This window comes from Phalacrocorax carbo, chromosome 6, assembly GCF_963921805.1.
Source record: "Phalacrocorax carbo chromosome 6, bPhaCar2.1, whole genome shotgun sequence".
Taxonomy (NCBI): domain Eukaryota; kingdom Metazoa; phylum Chordata; class Aves; order Suliformes; family Phalacrocoracidae; genus Phalacrocorax; species Phalacrocorax carbo.
Window position 1 is genome coordinate 58,665,928 of NC_087518.1, and position 27,537 is coordinate 58,693,464.

Below are 27,537 nucleotides of genomic sequence, written 5' to 3' on the forward strand. Positions count from 1 at the left end.
CCACAGTGCACCGCGGCGGAGAGGTGCGCTGCCCCCTCCCGGCGACGGCCGCGGCGGCTGCGCGGGGACTACGCATGCGCTGCGGGGCCTGGCAGGGGAGGCGGGGCTTGGAGCTGGAGGCCCGCGCATTTTGAGCGGGGCTGAGGGTGTCTGAGGACAGCGGTGAGGGCTCCTGTGGAGGGGAAGGGCCGCGGCGGCTCCTGTGGAGGGGAAGGGCCGCGGCGGCTCCTGTGGAGGGGAAGGGCCGCGGCGGCTCCTGTGGAGGGGACGGGCCGCGGCGGCTCCTGTGGAGGGGACGGGCCGCGGCGGCTCCTGTGGAGGGGACGGGCCGCGGCGGCTCCTGTGGAGGGGACGGGCCGCGGCGGCTCCTGTGGAGGGGACGGGCCGCGGCGGCTCCTGTGGAGGGGAAGGGCCGCGGCGGCTCCTGTGGAGGGGAAGGGCCGCGGCGGCTCCTGTGGAGGGGACGGGCCGCGGCGGCTCCTGTGGAGGGGACGGGCCGCGGGCTCCGAGCGCCGCTGTCACCAACACGGATCCCCGCGGAGCTGTGAGGGGATAGCCCCTCTCCTCTGGTCCCTTCCCCTCGGGGCGGGCGGCCTCGGGCCGCTGGTCGGGGAGCACCGAGGTAGGCGAGCGCCCCGATGCCGGCAGCTCTCGGCGAGCCGGGGCTCCCTCGTTCGGGGTCCTCGGGGTGGCCAAATCCATGCTTATATTTGGAAGTTCAGTATTTCCTTCCTCCTCTTTTTCTACCTCCCCCCCCTTTTTCTATGTGCCTTATTTCAGTACCTTTAAAAGTACCTTTGCAAGCATTTAAAAGCGTTTTAACATTAACTATTATCTTAGCCATATATGGGGTACTAATGGAGTATAGCATGTGGACCCGCTCTAAAAGTGCTGCTGGTGAAGGCCTGCTTGCCGACTTACAGTCGTTACAGAATCGGCTGAGGAGAACTGAAAGAAACCTACAGACTGTAGAGGAAGAGCTTTCCAGGTATGGGTGTGTTTGGGAATAAGACCAGTCTATCTCTTGTAGTCGAAGTCTGTCTTATTCAGTGTAACTGATTATTGCAAGTAGCTCCTTTTGTGTTTTTCTTTTGCATACTCTCTATGAGCCATTTAATGATAATAAAGAAGAATTGGTGTAGCAACTTTTTACTCTCCCTCCTAGCACTAGTACAAGCAAACATTATGGCCACTGCTTTGATGAGGCTGTAGACCTCACTCTGAAGGACCTTGTTCAGCCTAATTGCAACTACCAAGGCTTTTCCAACTGCAAGAATAATGCTGGTAAAACATTTTGCCACGATTTGCAAAGAAAATCTGAAGTAAGTATTGCACTTCATTACTTACTTCTATTACTTTTCTATTCTTTGCTATGTTTATGAATATTTCCTTTGTTTCCAGGGCTTGAGGCTGGTATACTCCAGCATTGGGCAATTATATCAATGGAGCACTCTCAAAGATAATATGATTTAAATTCATTCGTTCTGCAGATTTTCCATTGATGTACATATTACTCACTTATGCATATCTAAGTGTATGTGTATATACATATAAAAAATATATAAAAATCCCCTTCTTTATGTCTAGACTTATTCGGTATCCACAGCGTCTGATAAAACTGTGGAACAAAATGAACGTCTTAAGGAGAAGCTGGATGCCCTTTGTGAGCAAAATGCATCTTTGGCTTCTCAGAACCAGTACCTAAAGAACAGAGTGGAAACAATGAACTTGGAATTGATTCAGTCAAAAACAAGAGTATGTATCTTTAATGTATTCATCTCAAAAAAACCCTTAAACCCCAAAACCGCCCCAGTGACCATGTCGTTTGAGCCTGTAATTCCAAGCAGAACGTACTACATTTTTTGTCTTGTCTTAATCTAATTTTAATATTTAAAGTTTAATATTCTATTTTTTCCTGATATTCAGTGTTAATCTTGGAACAGAATAGTTTGGAATCTATTTCTCCATGAGAAAACAAATATGTTAATTATTAATTCTGTCAATTCATGTCCCAAAGTTTAATCTAAAGCCAGTAAGTCACAAAATAAAGAATATGTTATGTAAGAAAATAGTTCAGTAATGTACTTCGTATTGTATGTTCCTGTGTCTGAGCTACATTAATCTTAATGTGAATAATAATGGCACAGTAGTCATTTGCCTAGGAAATGAAAAATGTTGACATTTCAGGTTGGATTGATATTGCTATTTAGAAGAAGTGTAGGTGAGTTAGAAGGAATCAGAGAACCATTAAGGTTGGAAAAGACCTCCAGGATCATCAAGTCCAACTGTCAACCCACCACTCCCAGGCCTCCTAAACCATGCCCTGAAGTGCCACGTCTACATGGTTTTTGAACACCCCCAGGGATGGTGACTCCCCCACCTCTCTGGGCAGCCTGTGCCAATGCCTGACTGCTCTGGCAGTGAAGAAATTTTCCTAATATCCAATCTAAACATCCCCTGACACAGCTTGAGGCCATTTCCTCTTGTCCTGTCACTAGTGACTTGGGAGAAGAGACAAACACCCACCTCGCTACAACGTCCTTTCAGGTATTTGTAGAGAATCAGTGAAATATCATACCTAATAAATCATGACTGATTTAATGTATGCTTGTATATATAGTTTTTTTCAGGACAACTATATTTTTGTATTTGGTTTACATGCAACATTAATAAAACATAGTTATGCTTAATGCTTTTTGTGTGAGAAATGCTATCTCCAAGATAGTACAGATAAGTAGAAATACAAAATATTTGACTGTTTGACATAGAAAGAACAATTAATGGAGTATAAACTTCTGGGGAAAAGTGAGAGATGAGATCAGCATATAAAGAAATCACTCTGCCAGATGGTGTGCCACACTGGAGTGTTGCTAGGGGGATGGAAGGAAATTAAATGAGGAGAAAACTGGAGGTCAGTTTGTGTAGATGAACAAGCATCTTCTACAGTAAGGTTAAGTGCACTGTGTCATTCAGATGCATAAGAATCTACTTATTCACCCGAAGGTATATACACAAGTGTTAATGAAACCCCAAATACGTTTGTATTTCAGATTTCTTACCTTGAATCGACTTTAGGTACCCATTTAGTCAGCATTTCAAAGTTAAAAGAACAGATTGTAAACTTGGAAGCAGAAGTTTCGGCTCAAGATAAAATTCTGAGGTAATAAGTGTACTTTTAAATCAACGTTCTATTGTGGTCTGCTTGCTAGTCCAGTCTCTTTTTCGGGATGAAAATTACTGGTATTGTGTGGGTCACACAATCTGGGGCTTGAAACTTTCATTTTGGATCTATGTATAGGAGGAGGTGTTTTATTTTGTACTGGTGTCTCATGTATGGGGAATGTACTTCAGGAAATTGACGGGGGAAAAGAAAAAAAGGCTGGTAAAAGAAACTGGTCTATAATGTATGCTAAACATGAATGTGCCCTTGTAACTGACTAGAGTGGTTGTGTGCTACATGGCTGCCTAGCTTTTGTAGTAAACAAGCATACGTATTTTCAAACATGATTATGTAGCATGTTGTGTAAATGATTTCTTTTTCATTAATATATTAGTTAGGCCAAATAAAGCTGATGTAAACAGTATCCAGAGGCTGTCAGGAAGACATACCTAGCTGTCAGTTTATCTTGCCACCTCATGCTATATAATATTCAATTAATACCTCAATAGTCTGTCTTTGCAAAACAAGTAAAAATACTTATATTTAATTTATATTTTAGTGTTGTTTTCCACATGTGTATCCTGACCAGTGATACCTATTGCCAGAAAAACGGTGATTTCTGTGTTCAGATCTCATGACACAAAGTCAGCCATCTGGGTCCTTGGCAGTCATGACACCCGATGCCTCTTGATGAGGTTGGGACACTGCTCCAGACAGCCGTCATGCTCCTGGGGAGCCTGGAGACTGTGGGTGTTCCAAACCCGGTTTTGAGAGTTGCAGCATGTTTGACTAGCAGTTCTCAAGCATTACATGCAGAAAAGAACAACAAAAATATAGTTTCTTTATAAAAAAGTATTTTAAAATTATGCTTTGTTTATATGCTAGAGGTACAGAAGATAAACTAGATCAAAGCCGGAAAACAGGAATGGAAAGAGAAAAGATGTTGCAAAGATACAAAAAGGACTATAAAAATCTGAAAATGGAGTTAATTGAACGAAGCAAGCAAGGAAAGAGGTATCTAAGTAATTTTGATAAATGGAATACAGAAGAATAGTGTGTAAGTGGTTATTTCCATTGGTAGATGTTTACTTTCTGGAAGCAAATTATTTCTCTGCTTTATGACTATGATTTTTTTTTTTTTTTTAAATGGGGAAATTCTGTGTGAAGTTACTTATTTAAATAGGCATTTTAAAAAATCTTGACATTTGCTGGTAGTTGCAGGCTGATATTGTACATTAATAAACAGTTTATCACCTGGTTTTGCCCTTCAGAACAGATGTACTGCAGTGGAGAGTTGAAATACATCCAGAATATATCTTTGACTTTGTCCTGCAAGAACCTACAGTGTATGCTCAGTACCAAGTGCTGTATTTTTTTGGGGTTGGTGTGAGGAAAATGATAGAAGCACAACTTAATTGAGAGAACATTTTTATGTTGTCCTCAATGTTACCTGCTATATGGTACCACTGAAAAGGGTGTTATAATTCCATCCCAATCCCCCTTTCCATTTCCTATTGCCTCTTTTTGCCTAGTGGTTGTGTGGCTGCTGGGATGGTTAGGTGATTTGACTGTGGAAATTACCATATACAATCCTATTGCCTCCAAGATGTACTTTTAAAGAAATGAGAGGAATAAATAAAGATTCCTACTTGCCCAGCTCATTTAACTGCATTACCTGGGGTAAAAATTAACTGAATTAATCACTTGGGAAAGGATTTATTGAGCCTTTTGAATGCAAAACCCTTGTTTTGCTTGCCTGTCTACCCATGAAATTACTTTTACCCTTCCCATAGCTAGGCAAATGGAAATACTGTGGGGCTTGCACAGCTGGTGAAGAAATGTGTTGATTTATGTTCACTGTTCTTTCAGAGCATGTGGGGCTGAAACTAGCTGTACTTAGTTACTAGTTGTAAATGTGAATATTTTGGTACTTTAGAAAAACTGAGTTTCTGCCAGGTGTTAAAGGCAACATACCATGTTATAGTTAGTATTAACAAATTATTAGTTTGCTTTTAATCAGTAATTACAACTATAATCTATTCTTTGGCCAAGCAAACTGAAGTGCTTTAGACTAACGCTGTTTGGTTTGTAATTCTGAAATCCCTTTATCCCCTTCTCTCTGAATACTTTTGCCATCTCCAAATGGGCAGTGGTCTTCCGACTGAGAAACACCGAGCTGAGGGTAGGCTGTACTTAGGTAAGGCACTTGCCCCGTCCCCACGGTTCTCTTAGCGGAAGAGAAACAAATGTTATTGAGCAGCGGTAACTTGTATGCCTGTGTTGGGTGTTCTGAACAGACTGTGTACCTAAGCTCTCCCAAGGTTACTGTTCCAACTTCTTCCCTAGTGAGTAATGACAGGGGATAGTAAGAAAGGGGCAGGGGCACGGAGTAATAGAGCAAAATAGTAGGCAGTCTCGGTTGCTTCTTTGAGCAGTTGCTCACCTGGTATCATCCAAGTCTCAGCTTCCTTTACAATTATTGATGGCATCTCTCCAGTATCCCCCAGATAATTTATCCTTTGATCAGTTCCTCTCAGTCTCACCATAATTCCATCACGAGAGCTCCTTTCAGTATAAAAATCTTTTCTAGCAGTTTGAATTTTGAGGAGCACTGCTATCTTCTGCTTCCTTACCATGCACGCTATCCCGGTCCCTTTTACTGATGGGGACAGGAGGATGATTTGAATAAAACTGTCTTTGAAGTGGAATCAAAAGTAATTCTTTTTACATTCTTAGTCTTATTGGAATTTTGGTTATGTAAATATGCAAAAATGATATTTAAAATTAATTTATGCCTCATGTGAAGCTTTTTTATATCTAGGGCTTGGAAAGTTGGAAGAAGAAAGGAAGTGACTTGGAGCAGTTAATTTAGTAGTTGCTTATAGTAACTGGAGGAGATAGTTACATAATGACTGAAATTTGCCATTTTCAAAATTGGTATGCTTCTTTGCAGAGCAGAACAGCAAAGAAATGAAGCTTTGTTGAACGCAGAGGAGCTGACAAGAGCTTTCAAAAAGTATAAAGAGAAAATAATTGGAAAATTAGAAAAGGTAAGAGTTCTTTCTTCACTTGTTTTTGCCCTATTAGGATTTTGCTTCTTCCAGTAAGCTGGGCAGTAAACAGCAACGGGTTCACCAGTGGGTCAGCTGTTTCTGCATGTTGTTGGCAAATTCTTGAGAGGTGGGATACAGGGCAAGCAACTGTTTAGTGATAACTTCAGTTATCCAGTTTTAAACTGTCTTTGCACAGTCTGGATAGTCTGCATCTTTGAGGTATCCTAATACTGCTGCTGTTTCTTCTCTTGCTTGCCAGCTGGGAATTTTAGGTTTTAAAAGTATATGATCCTTCTTTTACAAAGAACTCTTTTGACTCCATCTGTATTACCTGTTAAATGAAACATGAGCTAGGGAAGGGCTAAGATGGAAATGAAGTCATCTCCCAAAGTTCCAGTGGTCAAAATTGTTAATGCTTCCTGCCTTGTGGGAAGAAAAAATACAGGCCGGAGACAGTTAGCTTTTAGAGAGCGCTTTTATTTGATTAGACTTCTTTCCCTGTGAAAGAAGATTGCCAACCACAAATATGCCCTAAAATATTAAACAAAAATAACATTAAACTTTTTTCCCAAATGACAGAAAAAAAGAAAACTTCTTTGTCCCCCTCCTTTTCTTCACAACAGTGAGCAATAGAATTATCTACAGGCTTACCTGACAGAAATAAAAAAACAAAGAAACAGCACAGTGTTTACAGTATTCTTTTACAGTATTCTTTTAAAATAGCCTGTTAGCCATGGAAGCTTAGATTATTGTTGCACAGTAACGAAAAAAAATGTCTTTTTAAGGTTAAAGCTGAAGAAGTAGTCGTGGGAAAACGTTTAATTAATTGTGAAAAAGAAAAAGAGAAGTTGAGTGAAAAGTGTGTCAGCTACAGAAAGGATCTAGACATCCTAGAAGAGCAAGTAAGGTAACGCAAAGGCTTTTAAAAATTTCTGTACAGTTATTTGAGAAGAAATTGCACGTTACAAGTGTCACTGTGATCGTGCTGCTCAATTCGTGTAGTTCAAATCAGTACCAGCATCAGTGAACACTTAGCATCAGTATCAGCAGTACAACAGACAAACCATAACATTAAACAGGTAAAAAGAAGTTAGCATGCGTGTACAAATTTATGAAATCTTTTCTAAAACTAATCCTTAAAAGTTCTAATCCCACATGCTGCCACATGTTCACAGTAACAAGTAACACCCCACCAAGCCTTCTGGGAGCAGGGGTTCCCTTGCTTGCACGCTGCTTCTGTGGGAGATGTGTTGAGGTTTAACCCCAGCTGGCAACTAAGCCCCACCCAGCCACTCACTCACTCTCACCCTGGGGGGATGGGGGAGAGAATCAGAAGAGTGAAAATGAGAAAACTAATGGTTTGAGGTAAGAATAGTTTAATAACTGAAGTAAAACAGCACTACTAGTAGTAGTAGTAATAATATACGAAGCAAGTGATTCATGATACAATTGCTCATCACCCACTGACCGATGTCCGGCCTGCCCACCCACAGCAATTGCTGCACCCCAGCCAGCTCCGCTCAGTTTATATGCTGAGCATGACATCATATGCTGTGGAATATCCCTTTGGCCAGTGTGGGCAAGCTGTCCCAGCTCTGCCCACCTCCCAGCTCCTTGTGCACTTGGCAGAGCATGGGAAGCTGAAGAATCCTTGACTGGTGTAAGCACTGCTTAGCAACAACTAAAACATCAGTGTGTTACCAACATTATTTTCATACTAAGTCCAAAACACAGCACTATACCAGCTACTGGGAAGAAAATTAACTCTATCCCAGCTGAAACCAGGCAATATGGGTACTCTGGCTTTATGTGTACCTGTTCTGCTGCCTGCAGTCTGCTGAGATACATGCTAATGAGGAAGCCCCTATGAGTTCACTTACCCCACCAGGTGGGAGTCCCTGCTTGTTGCACACAGTATTGTATGTCCCTGGCTGTAATGAAGGATACTCTTGGCATCTGACGGGGAGGCTGCGCTCAGGGCTGTGTTGCTAACTGCTGCTTTTGGAAGTGTCAAACCAGGTTTTGACTGCTGCTTTGTTCCCACTCCAAGGTCCGTTCCCACTGTTAAAAAATTCTTGTATGTTTCTTTTCAAGCAAAACCCCCATTGTTTCAGAATTCTTTTGGTAATTTCCTCCTTACTTTAATGAGGGAAGACAACCATCAGCTGGTTGTCTTTAGCATTATTAGGTTTGGAAAAACACCTAGACAGTTTTGGGTATCCCATTTGCATGCGCTGTCCACCCCCACGTTCCTGTCTTAACAATTGTTCTTTAGGCCATTTTGGCAAGGGCGGGGCAGCGTGTGAGCACCCGTATGCTAGCTTGAGCCTGTTTAATAGCTCTGTGCTGCTTGCTGCTGATGGGGGTCTATCTTCCAGACTGCCCTCTTTTCTCTGCTAGCTTGCACTGGGTTTGGCATTCATAAGGGCTTAGCTTTGCCGAGTTTTGCTAAATCAAACGGTACTTAAAAAAGTGAATAATTTGTCATGGGCTAAATATACAATTTGTTCACTGTACAGTCAGATACGAGGGGAGAGAAGAAATAGGACCCTTCCTTCTCTTGTTAGTAGCAGAATGTTCAACTAGCTCAGTCTTAGTACGTTATCTTCATCCATTGTCATTTTAGGTATATAGTTATTTTATCTTGTTCTTAAATTTCCCTGGCTTCAGCACTGTTAAAGCCATCTAGATCTGTTTCCTACCAGTGGCTCTCCTGATAGTGCTTAATGAAGAATGAGTAGTAGTTTATTCTCTCCTTTTGCTTCCTGATAGGTGTTTGCATCTTGGTCCTTAGGAACAAAGAAAGCTTAGTAAAGCAGTGAAAACTTCTATCCTTTGTATAGAGCTAATCCTAGATTTTGAAAGAGAGGGAACTAGTAAAAGAGTATAGTTACGGTGTGTTCTAGTACTTTTAATAATGAAAATCTTAGTCTGCCTCTCTGCGTTCTTTTAAATGGATATACTTTTTCAGGCAGTTAAAGGAAGAGAATCGTAGTGCAAAAGAAGAAATTAAGACTCTGGAGGCAAAGAACACTGAAATGTTATCAATGCTGACTCAGTCTGATCAGAAGATCATTGAGCTTGAGAGTGAACTTAGTGACAAAAAAATAGTACTTAAAGAGAAAAATGCTCTAATAAGTGAAAACGCAGAGCTGAGAGCACTTAACGCACAGCAACATAACCGCTTGAAATTATGCCATCAAGAAATTGAGGAATCAAGGGAAGAGCTCCACATATTAGAAACCATTATTTTCCAGTTGTCTCTAAGTACATCTGAAGAGGTACAGTAACTGATCCATCCTTACAATTGTTTAAGACACATAATACAATCTGTATCTGACGTGGCATGGAAATCCTGTGACGTTCTCAAGAAATAATCTGAGTAAACTATCTTTGGTTTTCAAGATGCATGGATGAAATGCTTTCTTAATTTAAATACTTTACTTTTGTCTTCTCATTCAAGAACAAGGAATAGGTGCTTTGGAATTGATTAATCAGCAAGCATTTAAAATTAGACTTTCCGTTGCTCTGCTCTATGTATTGATTCTTCAGATGTAGGAGTAATCTCTAAAACATGATGATGTCCTGTTATATGATGCTGAGGTGGTTCTCTGTAGAACAATAAGACGTTTCCCATATGGTAGATACATTGTGTCGCACGGCCAGAGTCGATGTGTCAGCCTCAGCAATGAGAAATTAGAGCAGGACAGATGTTTGTAGGAGCTTTTCTTTGCTGGGAAAGAGAAGGCACACCTTTCATGACTGCAAATGAACTTCTATTTCACTGGGATGAACCCTGGCTTATGAGCCTGAAGCTTGTACCAGTGAAGTTTATCACTAAACTGAGTGACTGGAAGAGTCATGTGAAAAACCCAGAGTTGTGAACTGACTGGGGTTACTGGAGGAACTGTTTGGGAAGTCAGGGTGGGCTAGAGAGACAAAGGAGGTCAGGAGTACAGATTGCATCAGCCATCTTTATTTTTGGAGTATAAATGTGAGTAGCTGTAATGAAAATCAGAAGTATGCTTTCTACATGATTTTGGAATTGGCAAAGTGACCTCTGCTGAAGATAATATAGTAATTTTGTATAAAAAATTATGTTCTGGGCTGTTGTGACCATAGATATTTATTTGGAAGAGCCTTGAAAATTGGTTTAGGGCCTTTTTGGAAAATACATTTACGTTTTCTGGAAAAAATCAGGATTATTCCAGTAATTTAATAGAATATTCAAAAACCTTCTGTATCTTGAGGAAAAAATGGCACTAAATGCAGTCATCAAAATCTGAAAGGAAGCATGATGTGAGAAGTTCAAACTGTGGAATTACTGATAGCATCACCATTTACTTAATTTTTCACAGCAAAAATGTTCATGCTTCAGTACGTGTACAAACGTATCTAAAGGAATGGCCTCAGTTTTGGAGACCCTTAATGCCTCTGATTTCTACTAATGTGAGACAGACATGTGCTCTGCAAGCACACACTTAACTTGACCTTTGAAGTTATTCTTTTATCCAAACTTCTAACATCCTGGCATATGTATCTTAAAATTTATAAGCTACTGCAACATGTGAATTAATCATGCTGTGAAGCAATAAAAAGTCGATTTTTGCATTGATCTTGGTTTTCCCTTAACTTTTAGTTTAAATGGCACCACTTGAAACACCAGCTATTCAGTTCCTCAACAAAAGAAGCTCTCTCTGAATCTTGTTGTGAATCAAATAAAGCTTTGACTGCAGACCTAAGGTATAACTTTCTGCTTACTGAATTATGGCAAGAACTGGCAGATAATAAGGTGGTATTAGAACTAGCATGTATGAAGAATATTAAATAATTGTCTCCTCCTTAATAGTAGTGTTAAACTGGCAATGAAAGAAGCAGAAATTCAAAAGCCTCATGCAAACTTAACTATCTGTAACGGAGCTGAGCATCTTTCTAATGATAATGAAGGCCAAGGAAATAGCAGGTTATGTGGCCTGGAAACAGAGCCTGTCAAATTGATCAGAAGTCAAGAAGGTAAGCTTACCAAAATAGCTGTGCAGCTCTGTCTGATTAATCCACAGCACAGGAGTCTTTTGTTGGGGTTTAGTTTTTATAGTGGGTTTTTTTTTTTGTTTTAATGTATCTCTGTGAGAGGACAGATACAGTTTGGTTGAACAGGGAACATCGTCATGTTCTCCAGGCACAGTGTTTTTTCTTTTGCTAGTTAAGTTACTTGTTCAGGAATGTCCAAGCTATGAGTTGTGTTGCAATAGAACCATGTATTTTTCCTTTATGCAGGTTATGCTAACGTCTCCATATTTTCTTTGATTCTGTTCTCTGTATCCTGCTGTTGCAGAATTTCTGCAATTGCTTCTGTGATTACTATTACGACTGTTCCATGGAATTACTTCAGGGCACCTATATAATCTTCAGTTTTTTGTTTGTTTTGTGGGGTTTTTTTTGTGTGTTTGGGTGTTTTTTTTATTTTTTAATGAGTCGCAGCTTTCAGTTACCTTACAGGGGAAAAATAAACAGCCTCTGAACACTATATGTGTTAGTTCAATATGCTGTTATTAAATTATATTTCTCCTCTCTGGTTTGTATGATTATTTGCCGAGTGCTGGTTTATGTGTTCTTTTATAAACTAATCTTAAATTTATTTTTTCTGCTTTGAGAGAGGAGAAAATGTCAACAGTTGGAACTCATCAGCAAGGAATTTGAAAAGGAGAGGCGAAGATTCCAGAAAGAGGTAGAAGAGTTACATGCTAAACTAACAAAAGCAGATGATGAGAATTCTTCTTTGAAGACCAGCATGGCTCAGAGGGCCAGTCATTTTCAAATCATACAGGAAGACCTACTGAAGAAGGCTTCAAAAACTAGTAGCTTAGAGAGAGAAGTAAGTTTTCAGCAGCACTGAAAAAACACGTCACTTTTTGTTTAGTTCAGTAATCAAAGATAGGTAAGACAATAGTTGTGGAAGAACTGCGATTGCCATGTTAATTGTAAGATCTGGCTTATTGAAGAAAAATTGGAAATAAACTTCTGAGCAAGCAGGAAAACTTTAAAGATATCAGCCTTAATTTGTTAATTGTCAGAAATCTTATTTTAAAGCTACTAATACTACTATTTTTATTTGTTATGTAGAAAATGTGCACAGTCTTGTTGCTTTGGTATGGCTGAATTAATGTGTAATCTTAAGAAATCAATGTTGAAGGAACAGTTTTATTTTTCCTCATGAAATCTCATGAAATATTAGTACAGGTGCCAGAGATTAATGTCGTTACCAGAGAGTCACAAAAGAAAGAAATGAAGCTTCAGCTAGCTCTTCTCTGGTTGAGGTAGTTAAAATGCTAATGTGTTTTTAGAATTCCAGCATAATGGGATTTGCAGTATTTCCTCATAATGGCCTTAAGTGTTATAAATCTGTAATAGCTAATTCACTCATGTGGCACTGATAATTATCAATTGGATAAATTTGAGGTAAATTGTCCTGAGCTCTTCTCTGTAGTAATGAAGTTTAATAGATCATACAAAAATAAACAAGTCACTAAAAATACTAAGAAATTGTAGTAGCTAAAATGGAATCGGTGGTAAGAAAGTATATACAAATACTTGAATAAACCCAAAAGAGTTGTCTTCATTCTGTTTTGAGCCATATTTAATTTCAGATAACAAAGAAATCTTCTCAACTTTCTGCACTTGAGAAACAGCTGGAAGAAAAGACTATTGCTTATTCTGCTGCTGCAACAAGAAATACTGAATTGGAAGAGGAACTCATGGTAAAATGTTCTCAGTGAGAAACTATGTTTATGTAAAATGACATAAACGGAGATTAATGTTTAAGTTAAAACTGTATTATTCCATGTACTCAAGATGGATAGACTTTCAGATCTGCTAAATGATCTGTGCAGTTTTTAAAAACTGAATAATCTTGCTTCAAATAAAACATCCTTTTTTCTTTGCTTTTAAACATGGTAAGTTATTAATGGAGATGTTACTTTTTCCTTGTGATGATATGTGCAGTGAAGATTTGGTCCTACTGCAAACAATAGTAGCATTGCCATTGGTTTCAGCGAGATCATAATTGTTTTCCTCACTATGAAAAATTTCTTTTGGTCTTTGTCAGAGTTAAGACTTTCCATTCTTTGTGCTCGCTCCCTGAATCTCTTTTCAACACCCACTTAGTAAAATTACCCTTCCCCCAGTAGAATAAAACTACTCCTAGAATAGCATGTATGTGATTGGTTTGGTGTATAGGATGGATAGGTCAGAATGTACTGTGTTGGCACTGTTCTCTATTTCTTTTTCTGAAGTTCTAAAGTGGTCTTCCATATGAAATTATTAGGGTAAGAGCTGAATGTTAACTGGGACGTGGGACAAATCACTTCACTTCCCTGTTTCTTGATTTTGTTGTTGCTCTTGAACTGTGTATTTTTAAGAAATACATGTAGATCTGTGAATAAAAAAGTCTTCTAAACGGTAATAAGTGAAGAAGGTGATCTAACACTTGGAGCACTGTAAATTCCGCTCTGGATATTGTTATACAAACTTTTTTAGTTTTGGGAAGGGGTCTAAAGTTGCTAGAAAAGGAAGATATTTGTGGTCCCTTTCAAATGGAAACCTGTAATTTAAAGATTCCATCTATCCATGTGAACATAAGGTTTCTTTTTGTCTTTGTCAGAAGTTCCTTGCTCTAGTTGCTATAGTCTGTGCCAGTAGTCCACCTCGGCAGACACCTTGCCTCTGTGTAGTGGCTGTATTTAGTGGTGGTCTGTACCTGTATTATAGGTGTGGTGTCCTGTGAGATGAAACATGCTGTGTTTTGTAACTTCAGTATTGTCTGTGTTGTTCTCTTATGAAATCTAAGAACTCTATCATCAAACAAAACACTGTTAACTAAATATTTTTAAGTCCTTTTTGTTGTTGCTGTTTCCCAGGGAAAAAACAGGCGCATTCATGAGTTGGAAACAACTATCGGCAAAGAACATGAACAAATAACTTCTGCTTTTGAAAAAGCAAAGTTGGTTCACCTTGAGCAGCACAAAGAGATGGAGAAACAGATTGAAAAAGTAAGACCTTCTTTGTGTGCTGGTATGTGTGAATGATATACTCGGTAACTTTTCTCCTGCATTAATTTCTTCGTCTTTTTAGGAGTTCTGAGGAAGATGTCCAATTAGAGTTATATTATCTTCTTCTGACACTTTCTGATTTTAGTTCATTTTCCATCTGATACTACACAGTCTCATGATTTCCCTCTGAGATATTCATATCTTCTTTTCTGCTCAACTGAAGGGAAATAGGGGATTAGGAAAGATTACTGTTCTTGGCTTCAAACACCTAGCACACACACACACAGACACAAAAAAAGTATAGCTTTTTTGCCTCCTGGGGTTAAAGCACAACAGCTTCTAACAATATTTTCTTGTTTGCTGAACTGCTGCCATCCTGAGGCACTTGAGCATCTGTGTTCAGGGAGAACTGTCAGTAGGGTTTTTCGGTCTTCAGAGAAGTCTGTTGCTTCATGTGATTAGAAGTATAACCGTGGCTATTTCTAGCTGTTAAAGAAGCTTGTCATCTTTTACTAAAGAACATATGCACGTCTTACTGTCTCGGCTGATGACAGGCAATTACATTCTGCCTGCCCTCATTCTCTTGATTCTCCTGTTGCTTTAAAATATTGAGGGTTTGGGATTTCTTGATGTTTTTAATACTGTGCAATACTACTGATGGCAGCAATGTATTTATTTTTCATTCTTAAACTGGTGGGTGTATAGAACTGAATGACATATTTAGATGCACAATTTCTCTGAAAAAGCTTATTAAAATAATAAATCATTAATTACTTACGGACAGCTTCAAACACAGCTAGAGAAGAAACATCAACAATTTGTTGAACAAGAGAAAATAATATCTATTTTGCAACAAGATGTTATACATAAACAGCATCACATTGAATCGTTGGATGGGCTGCTGATAGAAAGCAGAGAGGTAAGGTTGGCTCTTGGCTTTATTTCAATGCAAATCAAACAAGTGACTTATTAGTCATCACATTAGTGATGAAAAATACGTCCATGGAACACATGGAAAAATTGGAGAAAACAAATGATACTTATGTTTTTGCTTCTAATTCTTGCTGAGTAATTGACTGAATCTAGTGATTGTAATCTAGTGTAGCTGCTGCTGCTGCTATAAATTGTACAAATTTTAATGACCTTTCATTATTTTCTATCTCAGCATTCTGTTTGTGCCTCTGGTTTGCCCCTTGGGCTTCTCACTCTAATCAAAGGAAAGAGATCTAGATAAAGAACAATTGCATCTATTCTGCACTAGGTGGAAAACCAAGAATACTCTATTACGGCAATGTTTATTCCTTTTGATTACTGCTGGTGCTGCAGAATATGAAGGGGCACCTATCAGGAACCAAATTAACTTCAAAGTATGATGTACACAAATAGAGTATGCAAGCAAATGTGTTTTTTAAATACAGTGATCTATTTTTTTCCCTGATTCTTAGTATGAGTATTTGTTAGTTAAATTACTGTTACTATATTAACATTTTATTCTCTTGAATAATAATGTGTATAAACAGGAAATGGAAAATCAACATGTTAAGAAAGATCAAGGATTGAAGATGCTGAAAAGTCAGTTAACAGAAGAAAGAATGAAAGTTAGTAAGGTCTTTGTAATTTTCAATTAATAGTTTTAAAGTTTGCAGTAATGATATATTTCCTTTTATCCTCTGTACACAAACTATATTAAGGCTGCTTTATAGGAATTTGTTTCAACATAAATATTTCAGCAGTCGTTAAACTGAAATAGTTTTTTTTGTTTTGTTTTTAATTAAACAAAGTGTGGTGAAACCTGCAATAAGAGATTATGCAATGCATAATTGCTTTACAAAATTGCCATACTTACAAATAGGGCAGATTTGTGCTTGTTGTACTCTTAAAGTAAAACATTGTCTAACAAAGATAATATTATGTAGGTTTTTGCTCTAGATATGACATATTTTTTTAGACATATGTGATATTATAATAGTGGTCATGTTTTTAGGTCTCTGTACCTCCTCCTGGTGTTTGCCTGATATTTTCCATGTAGCACTTGCAACATTGTTTTAATAAACCATTACCATGTGGTGATTTACCACAGTAGGGTTTCACACAGTATTAAATCTTCAGGATATCACCAGGAGAAGATACTGGGACTTAGCTGGTAGCATGCTCTTTCTGGACTTGTGTTGGACCAGTTTTCTGTCCACATGGCTTTGTAGTACTTGGGATGTTTTCCAGTGATTTAAAATTAGGACCTGTGAACACTTCTCTTCAAAAAGCTCTTGAATCAGGTGGGGAGAGGGGTGCAAACTCCAACGTGGTTTAGAAAATTGGTAGCATTGAAAGCAGTAGCCAATCTGCAGCTAAATGCAGCACAGTTATCATTGATGAGCAAAGTCGTCTTAACATTGAAACAAAACAGCTAAGAAAAGTTTAATTACTATGGCTTAAGTCCTCTGGGGCTTTGATCATTGTAATTTTTATCTGTTTGAGGTTATAAGATATTTGTTAGACATTACTCAAATCCAGATAAATAGTAAAAGGGTAAAATAAATCAACAGTGTTGACATTGCTAAAAGCTTTTCCTTTCCCTTTCGGTAGAACTCAGGCACTCTCTCTCAGTGCAGAAAAGGAAAAAGAATGCTGTTTAGTAGCTTCCTGAGAGAAACTGTATTAAGATCTGAATGCTATTTTTTAAAAAGACTTGTCACAACTCACATATGGTGATAGTCCCAAATTTATTTATACAACACTCTATGTAACATTTAATATGTAATAAGATGTGGTAGATTGATGATTTGGTGTTGGGCATATATTTGTTTTTAAATTCTAGCTACTGACAAATACTGGAATATCTTGTCATAACTGGTAGTCTCATCTGATTTTAGTAGAGTCTAAAGTATTGTAATTTAATGTCACAAATAATTTTAATTTCTGAATATTATTTCAGTTTTTAAGTTTATCATAATGTTCCATGCCTGTTTTAATACTCTCTAGATAAAAATGTAGCTTTTCAGACATTTTACACAAAGATGGTTTTTAACACTATTTTTAGACTAGTTGATAAAAACCATGTCATGTAATCTTAAGTAATGTTACGTTTACCTAGGTGAGACAACTTGAGTCAGCACTAGACGTATGTAAGGAAGAAGTTGCACTGTATTTGAGTCAGTCACAAGAAAATAAGGAGATCTTTGAAAATCAGCTCAAAAAAAAGTCTGAAGAGGTAACATCTTGTTTGAACAATTCTTCTGTATTGCAGAGAACACTTGTTAGGAATGATTTAATCTAAAAGTTTGTCTGTGAAATAGACAAAATATTTGCAGCAGGAACTGTGAAGTAAGCTGGGAGACTATGCATTTTGTGAGGATAAAGGGGAAAATCGTAACTAAGAAGCACTGGATAAGCTTAGGGAAAAGAAATACCGAGATAAATGAATTGTTGAGAGATGTAACAAAATCGGAATTCAGTGTAAGAAACCATTATCTTGGAAAAAAAATGGAGAGCGTGCTATTGCAATGTAAACTTAGGTGCACCTAACTGATTTGGGTTTCAAGTGTCTTAATAGGGAAGAAGTCCTGGGCATAAGAAAACTTTTACTTCAGGCCCCTAAACCAATGTTTTCATAAGCAAGTGACAGAGTCACTACTTCTGCTTTGGGGTGAGCAGTTAGTGATGTTGGTTTATTTTAAATTATTTTTTTTTTTTAAAGAACCGTTCCTTTTTTTAAGAAAATTTTTGGCATTAATCACTGAGAAATCAGTCCAACATGTGACAATTTAGGCACTCAGAATTCCTGGTTTTTATTGAAATGACTGTTTTCATAGAGGCAGGAAGAAAAAAGGGGGAGGACTGAGAACAAAATCTCAAGGGGAAAACAAGGACTTTTTGAGAAATAAAGTAAGAAGAGTGACAGACAGAAAAATAGTTCAGTAATTTAGAAATGAAAAATCTGTTACATATGTTTTAAAATATTGACCAGTTTAGGTATATTTAGAAAGCAAGAAGTCAAAAACTGGGGCTGATAAATAATTACTTCCCTCACGTCATAAAGCACAACTCAGTGACAAACTGAGATGTGTTATGTACTGTTGAAACTTTAATGCAACTAAATTCAGAGCCAGAGTTTTATTGAATCATAATCACTGAATCACATTCATAATCATGAATCGCATTGAATCATGTGTGATTCTGTGCTCATTAAGAATGAAGAAAATAGCTGATGCGAGTGCAAATAAAGTTTTATTCTAATGGAAAATAAATGTGTTTTCAGGTTTGTTATTTACAGAAAGAAATAAAACTAAAAGATCAGAATATTCAGGACACAAGTGAACAAAATATTCTTCTACAACAAACTTTGCATCATCATCAGCAAATGTTACAGCAAGAAACTATTAGAAATGGGGAGCTGGAAGATAATCAAATTAAACTTGAAAAACAGGTATAGTCTGGCGAGAATTGTCTACATAAAGACAGATAATTAAATGCTTTTATATATGTTTATGTAATACCTTTAAAATCTGAATGTTTCTTTGATAGTTATTTTAGATATATCTAAAATAAAGCGTTTAGTGGGGTTTTTTTTGGTCTTAAAGTGGGTTCTGTGCTATTAGAAACTCTAGCTAGCATTAGAGTGGCTAAGTACGTGGAAAATCAAGACCTAGACTGCAATTAAGAAGAGGTGTATTGAAATGCAGAAAGTTGAATCTTGTTACATTTACTAGAAACTATTTGTCTTTCGACTGCAAAGTTCTAGTCTTAAATTATATGAAATTTTAGACTGTAAAGAAATCAGTTGTGTTAAAACTCACTATGTGAGTTGCAAGACAAGGATGTATATTTCTTTGGTATGTAGTGTAAAAGTACCAACACTTTTAAAATACCATTTTAAATAGGTATCCAGTTTGGAACAAGAGCTTCAGAAGCAGAAAGCACGTGCAGAAGATGAGCTGAGAAAGGTAGAGGAGAAACTTCGCCTAGCTGCTCAGGAAGCAGTTTTAAACAGACAGAAGGCAGATGAACTTAATAGTACAATCAGGTAGGTTTAGAATAACTGAGAGGTATATTCTTCAGAAAGACATATCAATATGAAAGATTGCTGTCCGAAATGGAATTCAGCTACGTAGTCATACAATTCAGCCTCCATGTGAGCACAGACTGCAAATCAGAAGAGAAGTTTCTGACTAGCAGAGGCATGAGTTTCTGGAACAGTCTTCCAATGGAATTAATATGTTTCCTGGCAACCTCTTTAGCCTTAAGATGGCGCTTCATAATGCAATTCAATTCATAAATATATCCATTTCCTTGTAATTCTGGATAGTAGACTCTAGGAGGGATTGGTAGTCTTAAAAAATATGGTTTTGATTGTGGGAAAAGTCTACTTAATGACTTTTATTCCTATTTTATTCACAAATGCTTGTTGTCTTAGAGCATGTAAGGACATAAAAGTGACATGTGTGTTATTACAAGGTTCATTTTGTTCTGGTTGCTTCTTCTATTTAGACAAATTAAACTAGAGATGGATCAGTGCAAGAATGAACTTACTGGTAGGGAAAAAGAAGTAGTGCAATTAAAACGAGATGGTGAAGACAAAGCAATGCAGATAAATCAGTTGGATATTACTTTGGAAGAAGCACGGTCAGAGCTCAATGAAAAGGCAAATGAGGGTAATCTCACTATTTTGTTTCTCAGGCTTCCTTTCATCATGCTGTTTCTCTGTATGTATTAGGTTAGATGTTTTTCCTTTTTCCCCTGTTGTTTTATAATCAAGTACAAGAGAGTAAAAATATGATAATTTTGGTGGAAGGCTTACACTCTTTTATGAAATGTGTTGGTAATTTAATAGTTTTTAAGAGAAAGAAAAAAACCCCAAACTTAAACCCCAACACCCGCCCCCCCAACCTCAGAAAACCCACACGCTTTTTTTTAATGTACCTTTGCAAATTCTCACTTCTGTGGAATGTACCTTTACCCCAGGTGAAATGAATAAGTAGTTTTCCCTGTAAATTGGTAATGCAGATTCTTATTGTGGTAATCAAAAAAGATTTAATAGAGGCATGTGTTATTTACAAAAATTGAGCTCTTTAAAAAGAAAAATCCACAAAAGAGTCTGGAAATAACAAACTTTTCAATCCCTCCTCCTCCATTTAATTTTACCATTCTTTAAAACCAGAGGCTTACTACCAATTCAGCTTGCATTTTCCATAGCACTACATATGCCGTTAGGATGTTGCCTCTGTACTATCTCCTTGGCCAAATGTTTTTAGATACATCCTCATATTTCAAGTCAATTATAGATTATAAGCTGAATAAAACTGGCAATGACTTAGGTGTCGTGAAAAGGTTGTTGTATAACTTCAGAAGTCACTGGTTGTCCAGATTTTTCTAAAAATAATGATACTGAAAATGGATTATGACCCTAAGTGCCAGTAGGCAGAGGTTTTGCGTAAAGACCCTGACTTACTGATGATTAAGCATTTTGTATTCTGTGTTGTGTGTGTGTAAAATAGTGCAAGATTTAGAAGATAAGCTGCTTCAAAGTGAGACTTGCCACAGGGAAGCCTTACAGAAAATAGTAGAACTAGAATCTGCATTACAGAATGCCCATGGGGAATTAAAAATCACTTCAGCACAGCTTCAGGAATTGCAAGATGCAGTACAGAATGCACAGTCCTCTCTGGAGGAGAAGCATGTTGCTATTATGGATCTAACAACTAAGCTCAGGTAAGCTGGTATCTTTTTCATCATGAAAACTTAGTTATGTTAGTTTTTTCCTTGGCAATAGCAAGTACTTTGGATGGCCTTTTTTATCTTCTTAGCAGCTCTCTGTAATTTTTAGGTGGTTTGTGGCTGTAAGATAACTTGATACAGTAGCTCCTCAGCTCACTTTAAATTTCTAAAAGTGGTGCTGAATTATTTTTTTGGGATTCAGAAAATCATTTTAGCAGATTTTAAAACAGAAGTCCCAAGTGTGAAATAATTGTAAGAGAAATTACTTTCTTTTATAGTGGAATTGTCCAGTTTCCTTTCTGGCAATAAATTAATGATACTTTCTTCTGTACTATTCTTTCTTAAGAACATGTTGTCCTGATAACCTGTTAAATAACTTGAAAAATGAAGTTATTGGGAAGTTTCCACCTGGAATATAGCTAACAGAATTTTTCCATTGGGGTTTGTTTCCTTGCAATCAAGTAGTTGATTTACATTTTTAAGCCAGTAACAGATCTCATGACTTTCAAGCTGGATACTTGAAGCTAAGCAACTGAATGCGCATTAAGCAATTAAACATATGAGAATTTCAGGTATTGCAAGGGAGAAGTTGAAGAGAAAAACCAAGAACTCCTTGACATGGACCAAGCATTGAAAGAAAGGAACTGGGAACTGAAACAAAGAGCAGCTCAGGTCAGATCACTTTAAGTATGTTACTGACAATTATCCTGTTATGTAGTAGATAACTTATAAAAAGTCCACTAGGTTTAATTGCCTTCATGTATTGTTCCAAACTGTACTGTTAATGTAGCCACAGTGTCAACCTCAAAACCAGCTGTATGTTACTGAAGCCTTAAGGTACCAGGAAAATCAAGCTGTGCTCCCCAAAGGGACCACAGAGTGTTTTGAAAGAACAGAAGCCTTGTGCAAACCTGTCATACTATAATTCTTCCTTAGTGATAAAGTTATAGGACAACTGTTGTCATCTTGATGTTAGATAAAATCAAGGAAAGATCTGCACTGAAGTGGGCTTGGAGATGATAGGTTTTCCTTGTTTGCACTCGAGCATATTTGATTAGCTTTAAAGCAGCCTCTAAATATGAAACAGTAACTTTGAATAAATTTCTGTAGCTCACTTGAAATATTTTTAGTCTTTTGTTCTGGCTTCAAGGTTTAATACCCATCATGGAAAAGTCATTCTTCTGTCACCTACAATTATCCTTCTAATAGCTTCTTCCTGCAGGAGTTAGTAGCCTTTGTATCAAGAATATTTGAGGTGCAGAGAGGAGGGGTGGGGGATTAAAAAAAAATAAAAATCTGTTCAAGGAACTGACGCTGTAAGGAGGCCAGACCTTCCGATATATCCTCGCTGCAGTACCCTGTGAGCTGCTCTGGGAATTCATCAAAGCAATAGCATTTTAAATTTTTTTTTGCTTTGGCAAAATATGGCGCTTTCAAACAAGATGGATCAGTATACTAAGCTACCCGTTACATTCCATTTAAAATGAGAACAAGGTTTGTATTCCGTGTATCTGAGGACCAGACATATTCAGTTATGGACTTTTTCCCAATTTTCCCCTTTTCTTTTTGTGTTTGGCCCCAATTTCTTAAACGAGATAGCTAGGCTGCATTTTTATATTGACTGCTTGAGAGAATATTCTTGAGACTACAAAGGATTTGTTTCATTCCTTTTGCTGTCATATTTTGTAATATTACTTCCTAAAATCTGCATACTAGTTCATAATAAAATATTTCCTTTTTTTCCTTTTTTTTTAACCTCTAGATTACACAGTTGGATATGACAGTTCGTGAACATAGGGGAGAAATGGAACAACAAATAATTCGATTAGAGTGCAAGTTAGAGAAGTCAGAGTTAGAAATTAAGGAATGCAATAAACAGGTAATTCTTGCTTAAACTAAAAACCCCATTTACCTAACAAAGGGCAGCTAATTCTATGAGAAAGTCTGGTCCTACGACACAATAGCTGGCCAGGTTTGATCTAGAAGTGTAAAACTGGTTCCTTATTGTAAGGAGAGGGAAGGGACTACCTTAGTAATGTACCAGCGAAAACGCTGGTCAATTAAAACTAACAATTTTGTAGGGATATACTAGTATAAAAATTAAAATGTGGGTTTTTTGCTTGATATGATATAGCTCCCAAACTGCTCTTTTAATAAAGGAAAATGTTGACAAAATAAAAATAAAGAAGTGACAAAGGAATCCAAAGTCAGAGGTGATACTTGACGGTATTTGTGAATTTTGTTTTGGGGTGGGTTTTATATTTTAATTTGTCCTGATTTCAGTAAAATATCTGTTCTGATTTAATTGCATTTTTTGTTCAGATTGAGAGCTTAGAGAAGAAACTCCAGCATTCTAAAGATGAGCTTCGTGAAAAAGAGTTTGAATTGCTCCAGAGAGATCAAGAAATAAATCAGCTGAAGAAAAAAATTGAAAGAAAACAACAGAGCTTAGAAGCTCTTGAAAAGGTAAAATGTTCCTTGGATACAAAACACGTTATCAATTTTTAATGCCATTACCATAACAGCCTGGAAGGAATGATACAGTGTCTCTTTAGAATAAGTGCCATTACTTCTCCCCAAGTGATAGTATTGTATATCCTGGTGTTCGCTGAATCTTAATCCCCTAAAGTTAAACCAGTTTAATGATTTAAAACTTACAAATTTAATGGCACACTCTTAATTGCCTGCTTTGTGGAGAAATTTGAATGTTAATTATCTTTAATAACCTGATGTTCTGGCTATGGACATGGTCCTCCTCGAACTGAAACTAAACAATATGCTGTATGATGAGAGCTTCTTATGACTTAGGTATCTATCTTGTGAAAATAATTGTGCCAAAAGAGCACTGAGGTCTAGAGTGCTAACGGGGACGTGCAGAAGGATATTTTTTTTTTTGGCATAGTGAATGGGAGCATACAGATAGAATAGAGAAAGTAGTTATTTTTGCTTTATGAATGATACAAGTCTTTGGTTTGGAGCCCGAATCAGTCACTACAAGTACAAATGCAGTCTGAGATAAACGAGCTTTCTGCAGAAGTAAGTTCATTAAAATGGTTGCCAGCCATTTTAAACCCCCAAACTGAAATGGCTCTTGCCATTTTTATTATGCTGCATTTGTGTATTATTTCTTTCCCTAGGGTAAGATATCAGCGAAGTCTTCCTTCTGTGTAGTCACCAAAGGCATCTGATGTGTGTTCTAGATCATGGGGGCTTGGCTGTGTCACAGCTGAATGTGAAGGTTCTTCCACTGCCAATTAAAGAAATGTCTGCTTTTCCATCTTGATTTCTGTTAAAGGTTATTTATGACAATTGAGAATAGGACAGTGCCTGCTGCTACCCTTCACGCGTATCATTAACGCATTTCCAACTTTTTCTAAGGCTTTGGGGTTGATTCTGAAGGGGAGGATTTCCTAGCTAGCCCCTGTAGAACTGCTGACTAGACCCTTCCGTTCCAGACCTACTGTCTTGTTGATATTTTTGCTAAGGAATGCCATATAGAGGGAGGCCCAAGATGATATAAGAAAGGCTTTGAAAATAGACCTTTCAAGTTTATTTTTGTCATAGTTTGGTAAAACTGAATTTCAGAAGCATTCTGCATATTGTATATTGCAGAAATATATTGCAGAGGGGTTCTGGCTCCACTTAGAGTAGGATATGGTTGTTTCTTTGTTTAAAAACTGTGTATATTAATATGATTTAAGAAAATACTTTCTCCATTAGTAACACATTGCAGACTGACTGACCAATCTTGCACAGGAAATTTCTGTCCTAGTTCTAAAAACTCGATTAACTAATCTGTCTGGGGAAAAAGGGTAGTGTATTTGTGTGTGTGTGTGTTTTGCCCGTGGGTATAGACTGTCTCATACTTTTTCACCTTAATATACTACCTTCCTTGCTTATTACAGGAAAAATATTAGTTCAGAGAAGGAAATGTCAGCTAGGGTTGATTTCTGTCCTGGTCCACTCTACTCTTTTGGGACTCATGAAATAACCAGGGCACAAATTTTTCAGTTGAGTTGTTCTTTGTTCTTATTCTGCTTTAATCTACAGTGAAGATCTTCTGACAACACAGCACTCTGCTACCCTTAAAAGTTTTAAGTATTACGAATAAAGGAACTGGAGACATCCTACTGAACATTCAGAATGTTTTTTTCATTATTCTGGGAAATTGAAGCAATTTCGTTATTAAAAACAAAACAAAACCCCAAACAACCAAAACCAAACAACCAAACCCAAAAATGCCCCCAAACCCAGATCTGACTTACAGCAAATTAATCTTTTGTGACGACAGTTCCATACTGAAATGAGAAATAAAAAACTGTTAAAAATGGTAGATGAAGTAAGAAAAAAATTCGTGCTTACAAAGATTGATTTTTTTTAAAGGAAAAAAAATGTATGTTTTTGTAAAAGTAAGCATAGTAAAAAAACTTAGTTACTGTAATAATCTTTCATTCATTATCTGTAAGCTTTTATGTGCTACCTATAGATGCCTGTGCTCTATATAATTAGGTCCAGCACATAAGCCGGTTTTAAAGCAGCAATTGGAAAGCTAAACCTCTAGAAAGTAACAAAAAATCCCAAACACCAACACCAAGCTTATTGTTTTTGGCAGCATTTATTTCTGTATGCTGTAGAAAACCCAGAATACTTGCATTAATATGTGTAACATTTTCCTCACTTTGTAGTGGTAGAAATCATGGGCTTTCTTCCTCTTGATACTGTTGATGGGGTTTTTACAAACGCTTCCTGACTTGTTAGAAACTTCAGTTGTTAGGAGCTTAAACAGAACAATACAGTTCAACGTGAAACCTGAAGCCTTACACAAAGGAGTTATTTCAAAAGACAGTGCTCCTTTAAACTGTACAAAATTTTTACAGGGGTTTGTATATGAAGATTTCTTCTCAAAATAGTCTAGTTAGGATTTACCTACATAGCTGCTAGGACGTGCTGAAAAAATTTGTAAATTATGCTCATTTTGGAAGCAAATGCACTTCAGTTACAAGAACAGTGAAGAAAAATCCATTAATAACTTCAGTCTAGGGGGCAGAATTTGAGAAGGAAGCTGCGGACTGGAGACCTGCCGCTAGTTTTCTGGAATTTGTAAGACAAATCTTAATAATGAAAAGTAACATCTTGGTACAAATGGATTTAGAGATGGTAAATTGAGTGCAGAAGTTTAAAGGGAGGTTCTGATCACAGTATTTTGTTTCAGGGGCAAGAACCTTGAAGGAAGGAGTGTTGCCCGCTGGACAAGCAGCAACCAAGGAATGCTGTTGCTGGCAACATAATCGTGTCTTCAAAGGGGAAATTTTAACATTGTATTTGTAAATAATGAATGTGGTTATTTGTACTGACGCAAATGATGACCTTTTTATTTTCCAACTGGTTTTAAGATTATTGCCTTGATGTAATAAATGTCTTAATATATTTTTGAGAAATAAATTTTATATTTTAAGTACCTTGAGTTGCAGGAATTCATTTCAGCTGTCATTTTTTTCCCCTAGGATTTCAGACAGTTTAGTTGTGTTTCACATCTGCTTTCTAAGTAAGAGCACAATGGTGTTACCTTCTTACCAATTTTTGTTTGGGAATATTTTATCTTTTTTTTTACACATATAACGTTGCAGACAAATATCTTATTAAAACTGACCTGCTTGATGTTTTAGGACACCAGTTTGATCATAGATATTTGGCTAAACCTGCTTGCTTTACTCCAAGCAGTATCTTTCAGATGCAAAGGGGCATGTGGGACATGGCCATAAAGCTTGAACTGTTTTTTTTCCCAAAACAAAAATCATACCAAAATTGTGGCTGATTAAAATGGCATCATAACTGTGTGTTCTAAAACATATTTATTTCCAGATTTCCGAAAGTACTACACAATTTAGCTAGTACAAATAGCTAGGGGCCCCGGTTTCTATACTTTTATATTTACATAAGCGTCAGAAACCGCAAGTACGATTATAAGAGCCCTAAATCTGAGCCTGATTAATGCAAACATGATCTGTGTGCATTAAGACATGTGATTCATACTTCAGGAAATTGAGTTAATAAAGTTATTTGACATAAAGCAGAGAAACAAAATTGAATGTATTGCAATTTAAAGATTAGGCCTAAGGTAAGTGTTTTGCGTATTAAAACTGTATCTCAGCCAACAAACCTATTTATTGTATTTCAGCAACTCCGCAGGTGGAAGAGTGCTAAATTCCTTTCACCGCTTATGTAAACATGTTCCACAAATGCAACCGTTCTACTTTAAGTGGTCATACAAAACCAGGCACACGTTTTTCCTACCATTGACAAGGTCAAAATATGCTCATCTAAAGTATTTCTGCAGTTTCAGATTATTTTGCTATTATGAATTTTATGATGTAGCAAAAAATACTGTTTACTTATGGAAATAAATATATAGTGTGTTTTAAATCAAGCTATTTGTTTCTCTACATAATAGTAAATGAAAAACCATTACAATTGGGTTGACCAGCGTAATACGTGGAAAAATATTAAACTATTTAATTCTTTCCTCTCTTTAGGCAGGTCGGTTTGCCTCCAGGCTAGAAATCCA

At 37.3% G+C, this 27,537-nt stretch overlaps 1 protein-coding gene across 5 annotated transcripts; it reads left to right on the forward strand.

The window, feature by feature from the left end:
• The first annotated feature begins 90 nt into the window (after nt 1-90).
• On the forward strand, nt 91-26,430 carry CCDC18 (coiled-coil domain containing 18). Of its 5 annotated transcripts, none has more exons than XM_064455518.1 (24): nt 91-162; nt 841-988; nt 1,166-1,322; nt 1,588-1,755; nt 3,051-3,160; nt 4,046-4,174; nt 6,114-6,210; nt 6,999-7,120; nt 9,185-9,494; nt 10,853-10,956; nt 11,063-11,226; nt 11,868-12,088; nt 12,861-12,971; nt 14,130-14,261; nt 15,046-15,180; nt 15,782-15,859; nt 17,353-17,469; nt 18,517-18,684; nt 19,139-19,281; nt 19,746-19,909; nt 20,753-20,966; nt 21,545-21,644; nt 22,735-22,851; nt 23,295-24,044. In XM_064455518.1, exons 2-24 carry the CDS (start codon nt 858-860, stop codon nt 23,478-23,480), a joined length of 3,378 nt encoding a protein of 1,125 aa, XP_064311588.1. In that variant the 5' UTR covers nt 91-162; nt 841-857; the 3' UTR covers nt 23,481-24,044. The 5 variants fall into 5 exon arrangements, with proteins under 5 accessions (XP_064311588.1, XP_064311587.1, XP_064311585.1 ...); XM_064455517.1 differs by lacking the exon at nt 91-162 and adding an exon at nt 26,185-26,430 and having other exon boundaries at nt 443-988; nt 23,295-23,438; XM_064455515.1 differs by lacking the exon at nt 91-162 and having other exon boundaries at nt 443-988.
• The last annotated feature ends 1,107 nt before the right edge of the window (nt 26,431-27,537 follow it).

Coding starts and splice junctions, on each gene's coding strand:
- CCDC18 (XM_064455515.1), top strand. CDS start 639: ATGCCGGCAGCTCTCGGCGAGCCGGGGCTCCCTCGTTCGGGGTCCTCG. Junction 1,323..1,587: donor ATTTGCAAAGAAAATCTGAA/GTAAGTATTGCA, acceptor CTTTATGTCTAG/ACTTATTCGGTATCCACAGC. Junction 22,852..23,294: donor TTAAGGAATGCAATAAACAG/GTAATTCTTGCT, acceptor TTTTTTGTTCAG/ATTGAGAGCTTAGAGAAGAA.